Source organism: Centroberyx affinis, unplaced genomic scaffold (assembly GCF_046629955.1).
Source record: "Centroberyx affinis isolate AG114_WGS23_722 - 3 ecotype Tasmania unplaced genomic scaffold, CSIRO-AGI_Caff_v1 ptg004856l_1, whole genome shotgun sequence".
NCBI classification, from domain to species: Eukaryota; Metazoa; Chordata; class Actinopteri; order Beryciformes; family Berycidae; genus Centroberyx; species Centroberyx affinis.
The window spans coordinates 1-22,170 of NW_027282374.1; the positions used below are offsets into that span (position 1 = coordinate 1).

Here is a 22,170-nt window from a genome sequence, read left to right on the forward strand (position 1 = left end):
CTTTCTATCTGTCTCTCTCTCTATGTCTCTCTCTCTCTCTCTCTCTCCCTCTCTCAGCAGTAGCAGGTTTGAGTCTCATCCTGTCCAGACAGAGAATATATTACAGCTGATAATCACAACATAACGGCCTTCATCACCATCAAACTACTATATAACGTGAATATAACGCAACCAACAATTATCTCTGATTGCTCTAACTCAACAGTGATCCAACCCATATCCAGTTCATAAATCTTTTCCATTGTCTGTTCTAAACAGAATAAACAGAAGAAGAAGAAGAACTGGGTAGTTAGCATGAGCAGTGATAAGTCTGGCTGAACAGACAGAGAGAAGAGAAACTCAGGCCACATCCACACTAATACGTTTTCATTTTAAAACACATAACTTTTGCTTCGTTTCCTCCTAGCCTCCACACTGCTCCGGTGTTTTCTGACCCCTAAAACTGAGACTTTTGAAAACGCTGCTGACCCCGTTTCAGTTCCAAAACTCCGGGATTGTGTTTTAGTCTGGACGGGCGGAAACGGAGACTTTTGAAAACGATGACGCAGACGCCCACGTTCGCTTCCTGATTGGCTCTTATCAGTCCCGACGTGTCCTTCCCTGATTCGTCACGCCCCTATCATGTGACCCTTTTCCGGAAGAAAACAAACAACATCAGCCTTCACTACCAGTGGTTAATTCAACATGGATAACAAATTACAGGCGTTGCTGACCTTGTTGTCTAAAAAATCTCTGGTCGTACTTTTCGCCATTGCTGTTCTTCCTCTGTAGTATATTCTGCAACTAAGCAACCAGCCGCAGAGTAGACAATCTGCTTCCTGTTTACACCGGCACGCACATGCCCAGTGTGTATGTGAATGGTCATGTGATATGCGTTTTCAGGCGTGTTGGTATGGACGGAGAGTATTTCTGAAACGCTCGTGTGGACGAAGATCGTTTTAGTTTAAACGTATTAGTGTGGATGTGACCTCAAACTGCAGCAACAGAAAAACCCAAGCTCCGCCCACACTGTTTGATTGACAGGTGATCTGTGGGAGGAGCAGTGCAGAAACACCACAGTGAGGCTGAGGGATAAAGATGGAGACTCAATAAAAAAAAAACAAAGAACCTGAGGATTAACACTTCAAGATGTGTCCCTCGGTTCCATCTCTGACCTGTGACCTCTGACCTCTGACCTCTGGGTGCGTTTGTTTCGTCCGCAGCATGTGGACGTGGCGGCTCTGCTCATCAAGTACGACGCCTGCGTCAACGCCACCGACAAGTGGGCGTTCACCCCCGCTGCACGAGGCCGCGCAGAAGGGCCGGACGCAGCTCTGCGCCCTGCTATTGGCTCACGGAGCTGACCCCGCCCTCCGCAACCAGGAAGGACAGTCGCCGCTGGACCTGGTGACGGTGAGCCCCCCCCCCCCCCCCCCCCCCCCGCAGCCTGGCTGTGTGATGTGTGATGATTAGAAAGTGGCATCATGAGAACAGACGACTCTGCACATGTGCTTTGCAAATTGGCACTTTTCTCTTTTCTCTCTTCACTTTTTTGAGTTTTTATGCGTCCGCACCGACGAGGCTTTATGTTTTCAGGTTGTCCGTCTCATTCTCATGATATCTCAGGAACGCCTTGAGGGAATTTCTTCAAATTTGGCAGAAATGTCCACTTGGACTCAAGGATGAACTGATTAGAATTTGGTGGTCAAAGGTCGAAGGTCAAGGTCACTGTGACCTCACAAAAGACGTTTTTGGCCATAACTCAAGAATTCATTCACTCCAATTATGACAAAATTTCACACAAATGTCTAAAAGGATAAAATGATGAAGTGATGACAATTTATATCCAAAAGTTCAAAGGTCAACTTCACTGTGACATCATAATGTTTTGCTCACCACTGTAGCTGAGAAAACGATCTTCTACTTTCCTCTCTTTGCCTTCCTCTCCTCCATGTCCCTCCTTCCCTTTCCTTCCTCTCTCCTCTCTTCCCTGTCCTCTCCACTCATCTCCATTCTCTCCTTTTTCAACTTCCCATCTCCCTCCTTCTCTCTCTTTCTTCCTCTCCTTCTGTCTCACCATTCTTATCCCCCTCCTCCTCCTCTTCCTCCTCCTCCCCTCTCTTCCTTTCTCCTACCTCTCTCCTCCTCTCCTCTTCCCTCCTCCTTCTCCATTCCCCTCTCCTTCTCTCCTCCTCTCTCATCCACTGTCCTCCTTTCTTCTCTCCTTCTCTATTCCTCTCTCCCTCCTCCTAATCCCTTTTCTTCCTCTCTCCTCTCCTCCCTCTCCTCCTCCTTTTCTCTCCGCTCTCCTATTCTCTCTCTGGTCTTCTTTCTCCTCTCCTTCCTCCCTCTTTTCTCCCTCTCTTCCTCTACTTTCCTCTCTTTGCCTTCCTCTCCTCCATGTCCCTCCTTCCCTTTCCTTCCTCTCTCCTCTGTCCTCTCGAATCATCTCCATTCTCTCCTTTTTCAAATTCCCCTCTCCCTCCTTCTCTCTCTCTCTTCCTCTCCTCCCCTCTCTACCCTCCTCCTCCTCCTCCTGCAGGCTGATGATGTCAGAGCGTTGTTAACAGCAGCCATGCCTCCCTCGGCTCTGCCTGGTTGTTTTAAGCCTCAGGTCATCAGTGTGGCGGCTCCGGCACCCAGCGGCCCTCCGGTCGCCGTGGTGCCCCCCCTCCTCTCCTCCTCTTCCTCCTCCTCTTCTTCTTCCTCCTCCTCCTCCAGCTCTGCTCCTCCCCTCCTCCTCCTCCCTTCCTCCTCCTCTTCCTCCTCCTCCTCCTCCTCCTCCGCTCCGGACGCCGCAGCAGCAGCAGCTACGACCAACAGTAATGCCGCCGCCGCCGGTGCTAATGCTTCAAACTCTTCATCATCACCGCCTCCGTCATCCTCATCATCGTTGCCGTTCCCTGAGATGTCGGCTCTGCTGTCGGCGGCCGAGGGCTCGCTGGGCGCTGAGAAGAAGGAGGAAGGTGAGTACTGAGTGTTAAGCATGTGATGTCACCTGTTGTACTCTATAGAATAGGGACGGGGCGATCTGCTTCTCTCCTGATAGAATTCAATACCTGATCTGAGGTTCAGGATCAATACAACCAGGATACGATGTGATCAATAAAAGTTCAGGGAGAACAAAGTCTGACTGTGCAGAATTCTGTTTATTTCTGAGTCACAAATCTTTCTAGCGATGCCATTGGCTGCTAGAATGTAAACAACAATTTAAAAATGTCGTTAAGTTAAGTTAAGTTTATTTTATTTGACACAGACATCACAGTAGCATTAGAATTGTAACATACATTTATGCACAAGGACCAGATGCACTGTTTAGTGTTAACGCTAATTTACAACACCTGTCCACAGGAGGCTTTTTAAAAAAAAAGTTAAAATAGAAAAAAGAAAAGAAAAGAAAGAAAAAAAAAAGATAAGAAACAGAAGAAGAAGAAAAAAAGACAAAAAATACATCCACAATACATACACAAAAATACATCCACAAATAGGCTACACAAAATACAAAATACAGGTGTGTGTATAGGAATATTAGGTGTGGGAACAATGTTGTTTCTCTTTTAGCCATGATTTAATACCTCTATTAAAAACATTAAAATTGTGTTGCATTTTCAGCTCAGTGGGCAGACAGTTCCAAACAGTTACAAAGTGACAATAATATAATTTGGATGCAGAGCTTGTGAAACTGTGATGGTCAAGAGTCTCATTAGATTACTACAGCAGAATAACATGGAGCTGATATCACCATTCATGTTCCTGACACAACATAGAGATTGTCACAGTTTGTATTGAGCTATATTGAATTTTAATATATCTTCCCATCATTACTATAGAAGGTGACATCACCGGGCATCAAAGATCAGCCAATAGCAGATGGACATTTCAGTAGCATGCTTTGTACCATTAGATGTCAGGCTTTACACAGATTTTGGTTTGGGGTTTAATTTCTCTTTAAACAAACTACCGTATTTCCTCTAATATTTACCTCAGCTGCAGAGGGTACCAGGCCTTTATTGGAAGCAGGCTTATATTAGAGACAGGCCTTTATTTCTAATTCCCTCTGTTTGATAAGTATATTTGCTCATATTTTAGTACGAAGCCTCCTTGTTTTCTGATCTGCTTCTGTTGGGGTTCATTAGGTAGCCGTTTATTTGTTACTGCGACGCATTACCGATAATTACGGTAATCGACGGCGGCACGCTCCAGAGACTTCCTCCGGCCGAGCCGTCTTGTGGCATACCGCCATCTTGTGGCACTTGTACGTTACTACAAACTACAGTTACATTATATAACAGGCACCAGGAGTTTAGCGGTATCCACCGTTGTTTTTTCCTTTGTTTTTTCCCCGGTCTGTATTTGGGGCCGGCCTTTATTTGTTCGTGTCGACCACGGCCCCGGACATTATCGGAGACCCGGCTTTTAATTGACTACCGGCCACTATTAGAGGAAATACGGTAGTTGTGTTTCTGTCTTTGTAAATGTGTAGGCTGCTGTTACACAACTCCAGGACACTGTGCATGAGTGAAATTGATTGCTCTTCCATTTTGAAAATTGAGAGAAGCAAAGTTATGTACCTTGGAAATATAAATGATTGCGTCATTGACAATGATAAATATTTAACCAGGATATTATTGATCACAAGCAAGACTAATGGACTAACTGATATATAAATTTCAAGATACTGGATTTGTATACGCCCTTCTTCGATAATGGGCACTTGTAACCATGGCTGTTTTGTTTTTGTTTTCTGTTTATTTTTTTGGCTTCTGTTTTCTTTTTCTATCTTTCTGGTTGTAAAAAAAGTCATAAGTCAATATACACAATACTTTTGGTTGTATGCACAAACAAAAACTCAATAAATATTAAAGTTTCAAAAAGAAAATTGAGAGAAAACCGTTAACAAAATCCTTCAGTTCAGTAAGCATTAAAAAGTAAAAAGTGGGACTTCTACAGTGGCTGACTGTCTGTCTGTCATGCAGAAAGGCCTCTGTGAACGATGCAGTGGATAAAGAGACTTGTATGATGAGAAAGAAGAGGTTTAGTCAGTGAATTGATTCTTTTTTACCCAGTGTGTCTCCCATCTGCTGAACAAAACTAAAAAACCCTCACAGGGATTTACTGGATCAAGATTTTGGGGGTTTGAGAGAGAGAGAGAGAGAGAGAGGGGGAGGGAGAGGGAGAGGGACAGAGAGGGGAGAAAGAGAGAAGAGAGGAGCAAACAAAGCTGACAAATCATTTTCACCCAATTTTCTCATATCAGATTTAATCTAAAGAACATGTGCAGTCTTTCTGGAAGACACTGCAGCAGAGTTTTTTTTTTTTTTAAGATAAGACAAAGGTGTTGCAGGCAGATCTTAAATTAGTTTTGTGTGATAAGTGAGTTTGAGGAGTCCCACCAGATGAATGTGACATCACACACACACACACACACACACACACACACCCTCCTCCCTTCTTGAGCAAGACACTAAACAGTCCCTTCAGTAATTTGTGATTGTGCGATTACAGTATAATATAATTAATTCAACCAATCCCCGCAATCTTAGTGAGAAATTGCACTTTTGCGAAATCACCCTAGTTTTTCTGTATGAAGTGGCAGAATCAACAGATCGCAATGGTCCAGTGAAACAACAGGTGTGTGTGTGTGTGTGTGTGTGTGTGTGTGTGTGTGTGTGTGTGTGTGTGTGTGTGTGTGTAGTTCCAGGGGTGGAGCTCAGTATCTGTCAGTTCCTCAATAACCTGGGACTGGAACATCTGCTGGAGATCTTCGACAGAGAGCAGGTGAGATGATGCACACACACACACACATACACACACACACACGCACGCACACACACACACGCACACACACACAGACACACATACACACACATACACACAAAGCACACACACATAGTAGCTACAAGTCATCTAAACCCAAGTCATTTAAACCCATGTAATCTAAACCCAAGTCATTTAAACCCAAGTCATCTAAACCCAAGTCATTTAAACCCATGTAATCTAAACCCATGTAATCTAAACCCAAGTCATCTAAACCCAAGTCATTTAAACCCAAGTCATCTAAACCCAAGTCATTTAAACCCATGTAATCTAAACCCATGTAATCTAAACCCAAGTCATCTAAACCCAAGTCATTTAAACCCATGTAATCTAAACCCATGTAATCTAAACCCAAGTCATCTAAACCCAAGTCATTTAAACCCATGTAATCTAAACCCACGTCATTTAAAACCAAGTCATCTAAACCCAAGTCATTTAAACCCATGTCATTTAAACCTGTCATCTAAACCCAAGTCATTTAAATCCATGTCATCTAAACCCAAATCATATCCAAACTCAAGTCATCTAAACCCAAGTCATTTAAACCCAAGTCACATCCGAACTCAAGTCATCTAAACCCAATTCATCTAAACCCAAGTCATTTAAACCCAAGTCATCTAAACCCAAGTCATTTAAACCCAAGTCATCTAAACCCAAGTCACATCCAAACTCAAGTCATCTAAACCCAAGTCATTTAAACCCAAGTCATTTAAACCCAAGTCATCTCAACTCAAGTCATTTACACCCGAGTCATTTAAACCTATGTCATCTAAACCCAAGTCATTTAAATCCATGTCATCTAAACCCAAGTCACATCCAAACTCAAGTCATCTAAACCCAAGTCATTTAAATCCAAGTCATCTAAACCCAAGTCATCTAAACCCAAGTCACATCCAAACTCAAGTCATCTAAACACAAGTCATTTAAATCCATGTCATCTAAACCCAAGTCACATCCAAACTCAAGTCATCTAAACCCAAGTCATTTAAATCCAAGTCATCTAAACCCAAGTCATCTAAACCCAAGTCACATCCAAACTCAAGTCATCTAAACCCAAGTCATTTAAATCCAAGTCATCTAAACCCAAGTTACATCCAAACTCAAGTCATCTAAACCCGTCATCCATCAAATGTGTATTAATCCACACCTGAACTGACGAAACCTTGTCTTTTCTTGCCAAGCTGCATATTTTTTATTTGAAACATGTAAAATAAATCAATCAAGATTTCTTTTTGAGAGACAATTTCACTTTTTTTGGTACAAAACTCATTGAAAAAAATCACACCAAAAGTCCAGAGATTCAGTTCCACCAGATACTAATAACAGCGGCCTGTTATTCAGATATAACTGACCTCAGACCATGGGTTTGTTGGCCAATCAGAGCAGAGTACTGAGCCAGGCGGTGTGTGTGTGTGTGTGTGTGTGTGTGTGTGTGTGTGTGCAGATCACCCTGGACGTGCTGGTGGAGATGGGGCACAGGGAGCTGAAGGAGATCGGCATCAACGCCTACGGACACAGACACAAGATCATCAAAGGAGTCGAGAGGCTCATCAGCGGGCCGCAGAGTGAGGACACACACACACACACACACACACACACCACACACACTTACACACACACACACACACACACTCTCACACACACACTCACACACACTACTTATGTCTTCACCCATAGCCATATCTTTCTTGCATCACATGCAGGAAAGGAAGTATGTAGCGGTGTGTTGTATAATCACTCTGGATCTGTGTGTGTGTGTGTGTGTGTGTGTGTGTGTGTGTGTGTGTGTGTGTGTGTGTGTGTCAGGTCTGAACCCCTACCTGACTCTGAACACAGCCAACAGTGGGACCATCCTGATCGACCTGGCAGCCGATGACAAGGAGTTCCAGTCTGTGGAGGAGGAGGTGCAGCACTCCTATAAGAATAATAACTAATGAGAAATTATTATTATTATTAATAACAATACTACTAATAATAATAATGTGGTTTTGTCTAGGGGTTTCATTCCCTGTGTAGCTGTAGGCACCTTTGACAGAAGCTTCTTTACAACAATAACACTTCAAATATAATACTAAAAATTAAGATTAAAATACTTTTCATGTCTGTAAAGCAGCTTGCAGCTTTGTTTTGAACAGTGCTATAGAAATGTAGCGCTAAATACCAAATAAGAGCAAAATAAACGAAACTATACAACTACCACTACTACTGCTACTAGTACTACTACTAATAATAACAACTTAATTTGAATATTATTTTTCAAAATAGTGCCGCTGCAGCTTGCAAGGTGTTTCACAGACATTCAGTATTTGAAAAAATGTAAATTATATTATTTGTAATAACAAATAGAGCAGAATAAGCTAAACTATTATTATTATTAGTAGTAGTAGTAGTATTATCATTATTATTTAATTTGAATAGCACTTTTCAATATAGTGCAGTTGCAAGTTTCAAGGTGTTTTACAGACATTCAATATAAAAAAAAGTAGTTTAAATTAAATGTATTTGTAATAAGAAATAAAAGCTGACTAAGCAAAACTATTATTATTTCAATAGCACTTTTCAATATAGTGCAGTTGCAAGTTTCAAGGTGTTTTACAGACAGATTAAAATCCAAAATGACAGCAGAATAGTAAACGTCTTGGAGGAGGTGTGGATGAGAAAGAGACGAGTTGTTTTCTTGTTTGTCACATAACCTTAAAACCTGGTGTGTTGTTTGTTTTTGTTTGTGTGGATCAGATGCAGAGTACGATCAGAGAGCACAGAGACGGCGGCCATGCTGGAGGAGTCTTCAGCAGATACAACCTGCTCAAGGTAACACACACTGTTCACACGTTATTCACTGGAGTTATGGATCCATGTGTCATACACAGAGTGGCAGGTGATCCTCAACTATGTTTATTTTTATTTTTATTTTTTTTACATTGGTGGTGGTTTGCCACATGTCATTTAATCCCAAATCATCTAAACCCAAGTCATTTAAACACATGTAGTCTAAACCCCAAGTCATCTAAACACAAGTCATCTAAACCCAAGTCATCCAAACCCAAGTCATCCAAACCCAAGTCATTCAAACCCAAGTCATTCAAACCCAAGTCATTTAAACCCAAGTCATCTAAACCCATGTCATCCAAACCCAAGTCATCCAAACCCAAGTCATCTAAACACAAGTCATCTAAACCCAAGTCATCCAAACCCAAGTCATTCAAACCCAAGTCATTCAAACCCAAGTCATCCAAACCCAAGTCATCTAAACCCATGTCATCCAAACCCAAGTCATCCAAACCCAAGTCATTTAAACCCAAGTCATTTAAACCCATGTAATCTAAACACAAGTCATCTAAACCCAAGTCACATCCCAACTCAAGTCATTCAAACCCAAGTCATCCCAACCCAAGTCATCTAAACCCAAATCGCATCTAAACGCAAACCCAAATATTTATTTTTTCACATTGGTGGTGGTTTGCCATATGATGCATACGCAGGTCATAGTTTATCCACCATGTAATTTACCACTACTTTGCTGTATAGACCAACAAACAAAATGTACCGTTACAGCCCATTAGGACTCATGCATCTATGAGGCGTGTAAAATGAGACAATAGTTTTTACCAAACCACTCAAGGATGGGTTTATTTTCTAGGATTTATTTTTTGGGACACCTGTAACTCCCTTTCAGTTCTGTAGAGCAGTGATTCTCAACCTTTTTCATATCAAGGACCCTATTTAGTCCACATTAGGGTCACAGACCCCCATTTGATGAGATTTTGTCTCTCAGACCCAAATCTGAGAATATTTTTATTGCTAGATATGATTTTGTCCAGAATTCCATGACTGTCTGTATTGTAGGTAGAGAGACAACTCTTATCAACTATTATCAGAACAGTCATTCTTCTACATTCTCTAACTGTGTTAACTTCTTGTAAATGAAGTCATCAGTTTGCTGGGGACCCCCCGGGACCCCCTCAAGGACCCCTGGTGCTCCCCGGACCCCACGTTGAGAACCACTGCTGTAGAGGATTGCTGTGTTCATCTGTGTTTCAGATCCAGAAGGTTTGCAACAAGAAGCTGTGGGAGAGATACAGCCACCGCAGGAAGGAAGTGTCCGAGGAAAACCACAACCACTCCAACGAACGCATGCTCTTCCACGGTCAGAGGAGTACTATCATAGTAGTACTAACAGTAGTAGTAGTAGTAGTGGTAGCAGTAAGAGGGGCAGTAGTAGTAGTAGTAGGCTACTAGCAGTTATCTCTTTCTTTCTTTATTTATTAGGATCCCCATTAGCACCAGCATAAGCATTGGCTTTTCTATTCTTCCTGGGGTCCACCACACATACAGTCATACACACTTATGCACACTATAACAACATAAACACAACAAACAAAACAGCTCATCTCATTGAATTAACAATCCAGTACATATGGAAGAGAAACAATATTGTCATCCAGACATCAAGCCAAACACAAAAATTATAAATCAAATCCTCAAGAATTAAGAGCAAACTTGTAAATCCTTGTCTGAATGATCTTCTTAAATTATATATCTATCCATCCTGCGCTTTCACACATGTAATTCCAAGAAAGTAGGGTATTAAAATACATTTCTCATTCTCTGCCAAGGGGATTTCTACTTTCACCCAGGTATACATTTTATTTCCTACACCATCTTTTCCTAGTTTACTCACACACAATTCAATTATGGTTCCTGAAGTATTTGGAGATGCTTCTTTTAACAAAATTTTGAACCGATCTTTAGTATTCTCCTGAACAATATGCACTGGCAATGAATTCCACCTGACCATGGCTCTGTACAGGACAGGTTTCTGTATCTAGGGTTGCAAAGGGGTGGAAAATTTCCGGTAAATTTCCGGAAAGTTTCCGGTAAATTTCCATGGGAAGTTAAGCTGGGGAATTTTGGAAATATTCCAAATCGGAAACTTTCCATGGGAATTTATGGGAATTTATGGGAATTAATGGGAATTTATGGGAATTAACTGGGAATTAACTGGGAATTGAGGGTAATTTAATGGAAAGGTATCATATCCAAGCATAAATATTTGTTTTGTTATAAGCAGACATCCATCCAAAATAATACAATTAAAACAGATTTATTTGTAAGTAGAACTTTATCAAGTGTTACATATTTTATTGAACAATCAATTCTTTCATTGAAGAACAAAAACATGAATGTTGAGTTGCATGTAGGGGGCGTGGTCTCAACAGCCCTGCAGTAAGCAGTGTGCTATGTGTGCATGTGATTGAGGAATAGCATAGATATTCAACTGTACTTGCATGATATCTGGTTGTTTTAGTCAGGATTATGCTAATATATTTTCCCCAACTATATTTAAGTTCCCTATTAAGAGCATACCTTCAATTTAGTAAATTCCTGGTTTATTCCCGTTTATTCCCATAAATTCCCGTTAATTCCCATAAATTCCCGTTAATTCCCATGGAAAGTTTCCAACTTTGAAAATTCCCGGAATTTTGCAACCCTATCTGTATCACACTCGTTTTCGCTTTAGGTGGCACGAACCTTCTTTCTGTTGTGTTTGATAATTGTGTCGAGCAAACTGAGAGAATAACCTTTCATATAATATCTTTGGTGATCTCATCAGTGAACCCCCTCTCCCGTGTCTCCGCCCCCCCTCTCAGGCTCTCCGTTCGTCAACGCCATCATCCACAAAGGCTTCGACGAGCGCCACGCCTACATCGGCGGGATGTTCGGCGCCGGGATCTACTTCGCCGAGAACTCGTCCAAGAGCAACCAGTACGTCTACGGGATCGGGGGAGGAACCGGCTGCCCGCTGCACAAAGACCGGTCCTGCTACGTCTGCCACAGGTGAAGACCGGGACCAAGTCATGATCTGCATCTGACGTTTTACACTTTAACACTAGAAAGGCTGAGCAGCAGTCGGTTGAGGACTGTTGTGAATTTTATAATTGAAATATGTAAGCTTTCAAAATGACTTTTTCTAGACTCACTTTCTGTACAAACCATATTGGTAGACTTAAAAAATTCTAAAAGAAAATAGTAGTTTTAATTATATAACTGCTATTTAAATTGACAGACAGCTTGTTGGATTCTCAATATCCACTGGCCTTTCTAGTGTTAAATTATGCATTTTATATCCAAAGTATACAAATTATACATTCTACAAAATCACAGAATTATACAGAATTTTTTATAGTTCTTTTTCAAAACATTAAATATTCATATTCATTCATTCATATAAACTCTACCTGCATAAGAACAGACATCAGAATATCTGTTTTACACATGCAAAAGCTGCACTATGTAGTCAAAAATGTCAACAATATGGTGGCACATTTTTAATTATTATGTTTTTAAAATATTTTTTACTTGTTTTTTATGTCATTATACTTTTATTTGTGGCTCCACTGCACATTGTTTTAGTGCTATATCCATCTGTTTTATAGTGTTGCGACGCATTTTGTTCCCTTGTAGTTTTCTGTGTCTGTGCTTTTAATTAATTTTGTGAAGCACTGTAACTCACTGTTTTGAAAGATGCTATATAAATTAAGGTTTACTTACTTACTATAATTTTGTACTTCGGAGTTTGCAAAGATACATATTATTACATAAATCTATCGGTAACACTTTACAATAAGGGTCACTAAGTTAAGGGTTAGTTAATGCTTAATAAGTATAATTAAGCTTAATTAATAATTAACAGTTGACTAATGTGTAATTTACTAATGGTGTTCATGTTAACTAAGGTATTAATTTATACATTAATTAATAGTTTATAAAGGTGACTATTAAATAATGTATAAATTAATACCTTAGTTAACATGAACACCATTAGTAAATGATTACCAGACACATTAATTTACTGTTAGTTAAGGGTTAGTTAATGTTTATTAAGCATTAACTAACCCTTAACTTAGTGACCCTTATTGTAAAGTGTTACCAATCTATCTAGTACTTCCTTATTTTCTTACTTATTACAAATGTGAGTTGTACTGTATTCCTGTGTGTGTCCCCTGCAGGCACCTGTTGTTCTGCAGGGTGACTCTGGGTAAATCCTTCCTGCAGTTCAGTGCGATGAAGATGGCTCACTCCCCCCCGGGTCACCACTCTGTCACCGGCCGGCCCAGCGTCAACGGCCTGGCGCTGGCCGAGTACGTCATCTACCGAGGAGAGCAGGTACCACGCACTCTTCTCATACTTACATAGATAGATAGATAGATAGATAGATGGATAGATAGATAGATAGATTCTTTATTGTCCTCTTGTTTCCACAGCCTGTACACTTACAAAAATTGAAAACAACATCCAACAAATACAAAGACATGGTCACAAAAACACTACAAAGCCCTAAAAAAAAAAAAAAGGGGGGGGGAGGCATAAATAATCATAATAATATTTATTCATTTTATTATTATATTTGTAGTATTTTAAAATATTTTTTATTATTTATTTGTTTTTTTGTATTCTGTTTTTTATGTAGTTATTTTTTTGTTTTATATTTTTCTATTTTGTAAATATTAATTTTTTTTCTGTTTTTAGTATATTTATTATTTATATATATTTTCAATTTGTTGTTTTAGATTTTTATTTATTTATTTATTTGTCTGATTATTTATTTATTTATTTATTTATTATTCGTTCATTCAGCCATCCACTTATCGATACATTCATTAATACTCCTCACTGTTCTTCTTTATTTTATTTTTTTTGTTTTTTGATTTATTTGATTTTACTTTACTTAAACTTTTATTTAAACATTTTTGTATTTGTATGTGTTTATTTATTTGTCTGATTATTTATTTGTATATTTATTTGTTTATTATTCGTTCATTCACCCATCCATGCATTGATTCATTGATTCCTTCATTTGAAATGCATCCTGTTGTCCTCTGGTGGTACTAATGATCCGAAACACTAATCCTCACTCTTGTCCCTTAATGATAAAACAATATTTCCACTGAATCATTTCCTTCTCTGTTCACTGTAATTGCTCAAAATAATGTAAGAAATCGCCTCTATATTTCTCCTCAGCTCTTATTTTTCTTGTTTCTATTCCAAGTGCTTCTCTCTGACGCTCATTTCAGCATCATCAGGTCACCGAGGCTCTGACCTTCACTCTGCTAACTGTTGACTGTTTATAATGTTTGTGATTGAGGAAGTAATCCGTTGATCAGTGTCGTCTGCGTCCGTTCAGCCAATCAGATCGTTCCTACGTCTGTTCTGTAAAAAGTAGCGGCGAATCACAGAGACGACGGTCCGACTGAAACAAAGATAAAAACAGAGTTCGCCTGGTGGAGCGTTGGGATGACTGGAGGTTTTCCAGCTCAGTTTCTTATTGGATTTATACAGTAGAGTCTGTTTTCTTCTGTTTTCTATCAAGCAGCTGTTCCTGTTCTTCCGCCTCGCCGCCATGTTGACGCTCAGAACAAACCAACACACACACACACATCTATCAGCGATAATTCTGTTTTGTGATGGATCAGTGTGGCCGCCGCCTTCTGCTCCTGTTGAATCTCTCTGAATAAGAAATGTCCTGCAGGAACGAGCAGACGGCTTTGTGCTCAGACAAGTGGATATCTGATATCTTTTGCTAAAACCAATAGCTGCACACGAGTGGCACTTCACGGTCCGATGTGAATAGATGTCCACTCGAGCAATCAGCGGTGTCATTAGTGTGTGAAATTACTTGCGGCGGTCTGCTGCTGATGGCTGGAGAGCAGACTGAGAGGAACCAAACCATTACAACAGTCACTGAACCAACTCATTTAGTCTCATAGTCAGTCTCACACTCTAATTTTTCTTACAAGTGCAAAATTCTACCAACAGCGTCAGATTATTTCCGGTGAAGTTGGATGGAGTTTTAAGTTTTCACTCGTCTGTTTGTCTGTTTGATAGTAAGACCTCTCAAAAACTGATGTGGCTGAAATTTAGTCAACACATCTCCTCGGCTCAAGGATCACTTGATTAGATTCTGGTGTTGATTTGGGAATCACTCCATTAGATCATTTTTGTTTTTGTTTTTAGTATGCTGCGGTCAAGTGCTGCTGGGAAAGTCAGATATCCGGGACTTCCTAATCAGCTGCTAAACAGCGTTGCTTTCCCATGCTATTTTGAGGGAGAATCAAACCATAAACAAATATAAACTGTTACAGAGGCTTGGAGGATTGTCCATCGATGGAGGAGGTTTGAGCTCTACTGAGAGACTTCCAGCTCCACTCCGGTGCAGTTTGGCTTGTCTCAGGAATATTCTAGAAATGAGAAATGAGTGTGAATATCTTGAAACGAGGCAGAATAAGGCGGATCGCTCGACTAGCATCAAGAAGACGACACAGAGAGGAAGAAACGGTCCAAAGCGTTGCTTCATTTCACGAAGAAAGATGACAACAGTGCTACTTGTAACGTCTGTAAAATTATCATTTCTGTGTTCTGTGGTAATGGAAATTCACTGATTACAACGTCCCATTTCTCCTCCGGCACTTTCACTTTCTCCATATTTGTTGTTGCTATGGGAAACGGCCAGCGTCTCTGTGATCGCGATTGGTCGGCTGGGGAAAAGCGGTTCACGTCACCCGGCGCTTTTCTGAAAAACTGAACATTTCTCAACTTTTGAAAGGAGCTTTTCAGGTGCGGCTGCCTTTTGTTCGCCTTGCAGCCGCTTCCCATTGCTTTTAATGAGAAAAGGGCGCTGGTGGTTGGTGAAAAAACGCTATGTGTGAACGCAGCCTTAAGGGTGGAAACACCAGCAATATGTTGAAACATCTTAGGGTAACCATCTAACCATCTGATTTGTTTTCCAAGTTATATCATTTTAAGAAAAGGAGCATTGTGATTTATTTTAACATGTTCAGATGTTATTCGGCAGACATTCTACACTGTGTTCAGACTCAAGAGATAATAAAACAGCTGCGTTGACACTGAAAACCTGTGTAGGCCTACTTTTTTTTTCCACACAGAAAGAAGGGAATCGATAAAGAACCGGACCGATAAGCAGAATTGATAATGGCCCAAAAGATGAGAGCGGAGAAGATCTAACACTGCTGAGTCAGCTTTCTCTGCTGCTGCTCAGGAGACAGACTGGATTTCACTCTGAAGAATGTAATTTTGTTCAAGCAGGGAGAATCTACAGTGTCTCAGTTAGCGGGACGGGACGCTCCTCTCTGCTGCAGACACACTTTGTGATTCAGGCTGATAAGACAGCAGGATTTTGACATGAACTTCTTGTCTTGAGCAGCTTTGAGATGCTTATTATTTACTGTGCAAATGAGGTTTGCTGCAATGTCGGCCCGGTTTTGTCCCTTTGGTCTCACTGAGCCTCTCTGCCCCTCAGGCGTATCCCGAGTATCTGATCACCTACCAGATCATGAAGCCTGACACGCCTGCGGAGGGATGAGGAAGAGGAGGAGGAGGAGGAGGAGGATGAAGAGAGAGTGAACGAGGAAGTGGAGGAGGCAGAAATTGCGGAGAAGAAGCGCAGAAGAAGAGCACCCATCTCGGCCTATCAGTTGAGCCTTGGCTTTACTAATTGCATGCACAAAAAAAAAAACGTTATTTATACAATGTATAAAACATTTGGGTTTTTATCCGATGCCTGTTTTTTGCTGTTTTTTCTATGGTTTGTCACTTTGTTTTATGCACTTTATTAACCATGGGTTGTATCATGATGTAATGTGAGTGTGGATTTGTCCTTTTGTTATGAATACAGTATCGTCCAGTTATTCAGGTACAAGGCTCTGAGAGAGGAGGTTTCATCACAGCGGAGTGTGGAGTCTGACTGACTCACAGCTCTGATCCCCTGACAGCAGAGTGTCCGTCAGCCATGTGTCCCGTGACCAGGCACTGAACCCCCGCCTGCTAAAATGCCTAAAATATAACAGACTTTTCAAAACAACATACTGTCATTGTCGGGTGAAAACTTTGTATCTCCCAAACGTCAACTTTTCAGGAACTGAGAAAAACAGCCTTATTTTTGGCTTGACCACCATTACAGTTTATCCAATGGAGTTGTAAAGGTCCCATATCATGTAAAGCAGGATTCCCCTCTCCTCTGTGACTCTAAAGGAGTTGGATGGTCTATCTAAACATGGTGAAAGTATCAAAACTAAATCCACACAATCCATATTAGTGCAGCGAGCCTCTAAATGAGCCGTTTGGACTTCCGTAACTTTGTGGCGTCACAAAGGTTCGCTCATTATCATTTTTGTAAGAAATAATAGACTAACAAAGTGTTTTTTTCAAAGCGGTTGAGCGGTTGTCATTGTTTATTACCGGAGAGTTTTCCCTACCTGTAGCCGCCGGGCCGCGGAGTCTCACGTTTCACTCTGGAAACGGTTAGCCGATCGGAACAGAGGGGTCGTTAATATTAATGAGCCTTAAAGACACGGAGACAGAAATGGCCTGTTCTTGGTAAGGCTCAGAGAGATGCTGGAGAAATGAACGTGGAGAAATGGATTGAGAGTGTTTTTGGTTCATGACACCACACACACAGCTTTGAATGGACCTCAAGACAAAATAAAACTCTGGAGAGTGGAGAATATGGAGCTTTAAAGGGTTTCATCAGATGAAGGACAGTAGCCTGATATTCAGACTGAACGTCCATCTGGTTCCACTCCATTATTCAGCTGAGATTTCCTCCTCGTTAGTAATTTTCTATGTGGGAGGGTTGATTTTCCCAGAACCAATCACTAGTGACTGACGTATCTGAACCAATCACTAGTGACTGATGTATCCGGCCGCTCTGACGTCACTTCAGTCACATGATGCTGCAGCCAGTCGGCCTCTACATCCATGGTTAGCAGACATTTACCAACTGACCCAAGAATAACATCCATTTTGACAAAAATCTTTTGTCAAAATGTCTGTCTTTGCAAAAACAATCTCTTGGTTAAGGAGGAGATTTCAACAAATCGAAACATGAATGAAAAACGGTTCAAACTTTAGTCCCGCCCACAAAGGCTCTGATTGGCTCGATTGTTTCTCTAAGCGAGAACAAGGGGGAACGAGGGAAACAGCAGACTCTGAATCACTCAACAAAATCTGAAGAGTGGAGGGACGAGACTCAGGAGTCTGGAGCCAGGATAGGAAATCACCAAAATTGTTACAAAGTTTTCGCATGACAGCCATATGCTATTATTGACACTTTTTAACACAATATATACCGCCATAAAATAAATGAAAATGAAAACTGTTCAGTCCGACACATGCAGATGAGCTGAAGTGACTCTTCCTCTCTCGGAGCGGTTGCTCGGTCTTTCTGACACTAACACTTCCAAAAAAAACTCTCTGTGTTGCTTGGCAACGTTCGGGGCACATCCTAACGAGGTGATGTATTTATCTTATGAAGATGTTGTGTATATATATTTTTTTGTACTAGCATGTTAATTTATTGACATTTGTATTGGGGAAAAAAAGTTCTATCCCTGAGTTTCGAAGCAGCTGGATTGATTTTGTGTGCGGGGCTCCGGCCGCTCCAGCTCATGTTTACTGAATCAGCCTTAATGAGACTGGACAGTGTGCTAATGATCAGCCAATTACACTCTGTGGAAGCCTGAATATATTTATCATCAGCTCAAGCCCCTTCTGTACACACACACACACACACACACACACACACACAAATATGTTTTTTCCTTGCAGAAGTTCATGCTGCACCCAACAGGCACAGTTTGGAGCGTTTTACCACAGTTGTGTTCACTTCAGGTTTACTACAAGCTTGTTAGTCAGAAACCCAAACATATCTGCTAATGATCTACTTTAAAAACCGGAAATAGCCAGAATGAGCAGAATGACCTCGAATAGAACGACAATAACAACAGCAATGGCTGCGGTGAAAGTGAGACAACGGCGGCTTTGTCTTCTGGGTTTGATTTTTTAACAAAATAGCATGTGACAGCAAGGCCGACTTGGAAGTCCTGGATGTCGGACTTTCCCAGCAGCACATGAACGCAGCATAGTAGTTAAGGTTACAGAATGGAAATTGATTAATGGCAGAAATCCCAGATCTGGATCATCAAAATCGATCAAAATCGAATCATCTGATCCTTGGACAGAGCGATCTGTCACCAGATTTCAGCCAAACTGGTTCATAACTTCCTTACTCCTAACTTCGCCGGTGAAGGTAATGAACTGAAAGAGGAAAGGAGAAGCTTTTCCAACACAACCGACCATGTGATATTTTAGACCAATTGCAGAGGGTCACACAATGGCGGCTAGTTTGCGATGAATCTGACTAGTTCAGTCAGTAAGCCTGTGGAAATTAAGGAGTTCAGAGAAAATGTGGGGCTTCTGTCTTTCCACAAACGTTTCCTTTTGTCCCCAAGAACCTTCCAAAATTCAGTACCTCCACAGCAAGCATCCCGCGCACTGGAGTCTAGTTTGGGTTCAGCATGGAACCTGCAAAGGAAAAACTGCCAATCAAAGAAGAGTCTGATTGAAACGTGTCAAAGCCTGTGGTTTACTGTACAGCAACACACTCGAGTCTCAAATCAAGACTTTAAAACCTACAGAGGAAGAAAAACAAAGCGAATGTAGTGTATGTAAATTTAACCCTGACTGTCTTCAGATTGTTCTGCTGTCGTAAACTCTTCTTCTCTGGTGTGTAATGTGACGTTAACGGGCGCTGGCGGGACGCCGGCCTGCCGGACGCTCTGCATGGTGCTGGTTCTGGTTCTGGTTCTGGTTCTGTCTGTCTGGTTCGCGGTGTTGTGTGATTTTCTGAGACTTGTTTTGCCTGTTGGTGCGGACCAGGAGGAAAACCAGCAGAACATGAAGAGTTTCTTTCCAAAGTGAGACATCTGCAGTGAAAGCTTTACAAAGGGATTGATAACAGAAAATTCAAACAAATGATGTTACTTTTTTATTGATAGAAGGGAACTTTGGTCTCAGCACTTACAGCCTGGATCCTCTGCTGAATAAATGGATACGATTTTTTTTTTCCAAAGTGGACCTGTAGCATTTTAGGGAAAAAACTCTTCATATGTTTCACATATTTGAACGGAAAAAAAGCGAAATAAAACAATGAGGTGCGTTTGATTTTACCCATGATAAAGAAATGGTTTGAGAGTTGGGTGGAAGGGGGATTGCAACTTATTGCATCCTCGCTTATGAAAAACAGTAAACATTTTAAAGATTTTTTGGGGGGGAAATGTAAAAATCTACCAGTCTACTGTGCCCATATGTACAGATTACTACTACTACTAATAATAATAATAATACATTTATTTGTATAGCACTTTTCTAAAAACAATGTTTACAAAGTGCTTAACATACAAAAAAGGCGGAGACAGTGATGTAAAAGTACCACAATTAAATAAATAATAGAGTGGAATAATAAAAATAAATTAAAAAAAGAAATAGGAATACTAATGGTTGCTTGTAATGTTGACGGTCTAAGAATTGAAGCTAATTCTGTTTCAGTGCTAACATGTAAATGCTGTGAAAAGTTCATTCTTACTGTTAATGGTGAAGCAGGCTGGCTCGGAGGTTAAAACAAGCGCACCCGGACCCGTTCAGATGTTTTGAATCCTGCTGGTTTCTCCCCGGTCCGGTCTCGTGCTTCTTCAGTGTCTCGTCTTTTACCTGCAGAGGCTGCTGGGAGGCGGGAGGCATCTTCCTGCTCTCCAGCTACAGCGGCAGCCATATTGGAAGAAATAAACGACTCCTTTGTGACTCTGCCTGTCTGTGGTCTGCTTTGTTTGAACATTATATTACAAGTGAGTGCAGGTGTCTTAACATTAGAGAGGCCGGTGGATTTTCGGGGTCTAAACAGAAGACTGATGGTTTTAATGAGTGCCAAGGGGAGTCATTCCTATGTTCCCAGGGTCCTATGTTGCCCAGTTCTACATATGTGCTCTCCCAGGGTCCTATGTTCCCAGGGTCCTATGTTCCCAAGGTCCTATGTTCCCAGGGTCCTAAGTTCCCAAGGTCCTATGTTCCCAAGGTCCTATTCCCAGGGTCCTATGTTCCCAGGGTCCTATGTTCCCAGGGTCCTATGTTCCCAAGGTCCTATGTTCCCAGGGTCCTATGTTCCCAAGGTCCCATCTTCCCAGGGTCCTATGTTCCCAAGGTCCTATGTTCCCAAGGTCCCATCTTCCCAGGGTCCTATGTTCCCAAGGTCCCATCTTCCCAGGGTCCTATGTTCCCAAGGTCCCATCTTCCCAAGGTCCTATGTTCCCAGGGTCCTATGTTCCCAAGGTCCCATCTTCCCAAGGTCCTATGTTCCCAGAGTCCTATCTTCCCAGGGTCCTATGTTCCCAAGGTCCTATGTTCCCAGGGTCCTATGTTCCCAGGGTCCTATGTTCCCAAGGTCCCATCTTCCCAAGGTCCTATGTTCCCAGAGTCCTATCTTCCCAGGGTCCTATGTTCCCAAGGTCCTATGTTCCCAGGGTCCTATGTTCCCAGGGTCCTATGTTCCCAAGGTCCTATCTTCCCAGGGTCCTATGTTCCCAGGGTCCTATGTTCCCAAGGTCCTATGTTCCCTGGGCCCTATGTTCCCAGGGTCATATGTTCCCAAGGTCCTATGTTACCAGGGTCCTATGTTCCCAGGGTCCTATGTTCCCAAGGTCCTATGTTCCCCAGCTCTATATAGCACATAATGGGAACCTGAAAAAGATGTTCCCCAGCTCTGTATTCGCTTAATATGATTAGTTAGGGTTAGGGTTAAACATAGGACCCTGGGAACATAGGACCCTTTGTCATGTTCCCATTATGTGCCATATAAATCTGGGGAACATTATAGGACCCTGGGAACACATACACTCCCTTGCAAGGTCATGTTAGTGTCCCGCTCTCTCCTTCATGCTACAGAGGATAACTGTGGGAAACTCTGGGACACATCACTGCCTTTAAATGAAGAACTGATTTCCCTCTCATCAGTCTGGTTTCAGTGGAGAGTTTTAGTGTCCAGTGATGCTCTAAATGCTGTTTCAGAGGCTTTTCCACCCTGAAAAGAAGAAACCTGTGGGGAGAAACACTGAATACTTGTTGGTTTTTTTGCATAAAATTGGTTAAATGTAAAAATATTGAAAGCAGATTACAGTATTGATAAATAATCCTTCAGATATCCACAATGGTCCAACCTTATTAGAGGCCTGTTGGAGGAAATCTGAGTCACATTTTGTTGCTATAACTAACATTTTATTTTATACAAGTTCCTATTATCAAATACTCACGTAAAATGGCCGGTCTCAAGTCTCAGGTACACACACACACACACACACACACACACACACACACACACACGCCTCCCCCCTTGTGTTTTTTGACAAAATCCCTCAATTTTGAAACAGTTTCGTGAAAAGTTGAAAGCTTCCAGCCACATGATGATATTGACACAAACAGGCCTGTCTGTCAGGATGACAGCGGGACAGATTGCCTGTCACCCTGTCT

General features: G+C 41.4%; 1 protein-coding gene across 1 annotated transcript; it reads left to right on the forward strand.

The window, feature by feature from the left end:
• Nucleotides 1-1,202: 1,202 nt before the first annotated feature.
• LOC139666189 (poly [ADP-ribose] polymerase tankyrase-2-like) lies at nt 1,203-16,177 on the forward strand (the record flags this gene model as incomplete). The annotated part of the gene is given in 12 exon segments (XM_071545321.1): nt 1,203-1,274; nt 1,276-1,392; nt 2,522-2,600; nt 2,790-2,945; nt 5,675-5,757; nt 7,241-7,361; nt 7,603-7,700; nt 8,533-8,607; nt 9,838-9,943; nt 11,448-11,634; nt 12,807-12,963; nt 16,115-16,177. Coding segments are annotated over 12 exon segments (1,314 nt in total), but the record flags the coding sequence as incomplete, so codon positions are not given.
• Nucleotides 16,178-22,170: the final 5,993 nt, after the last annotated feature.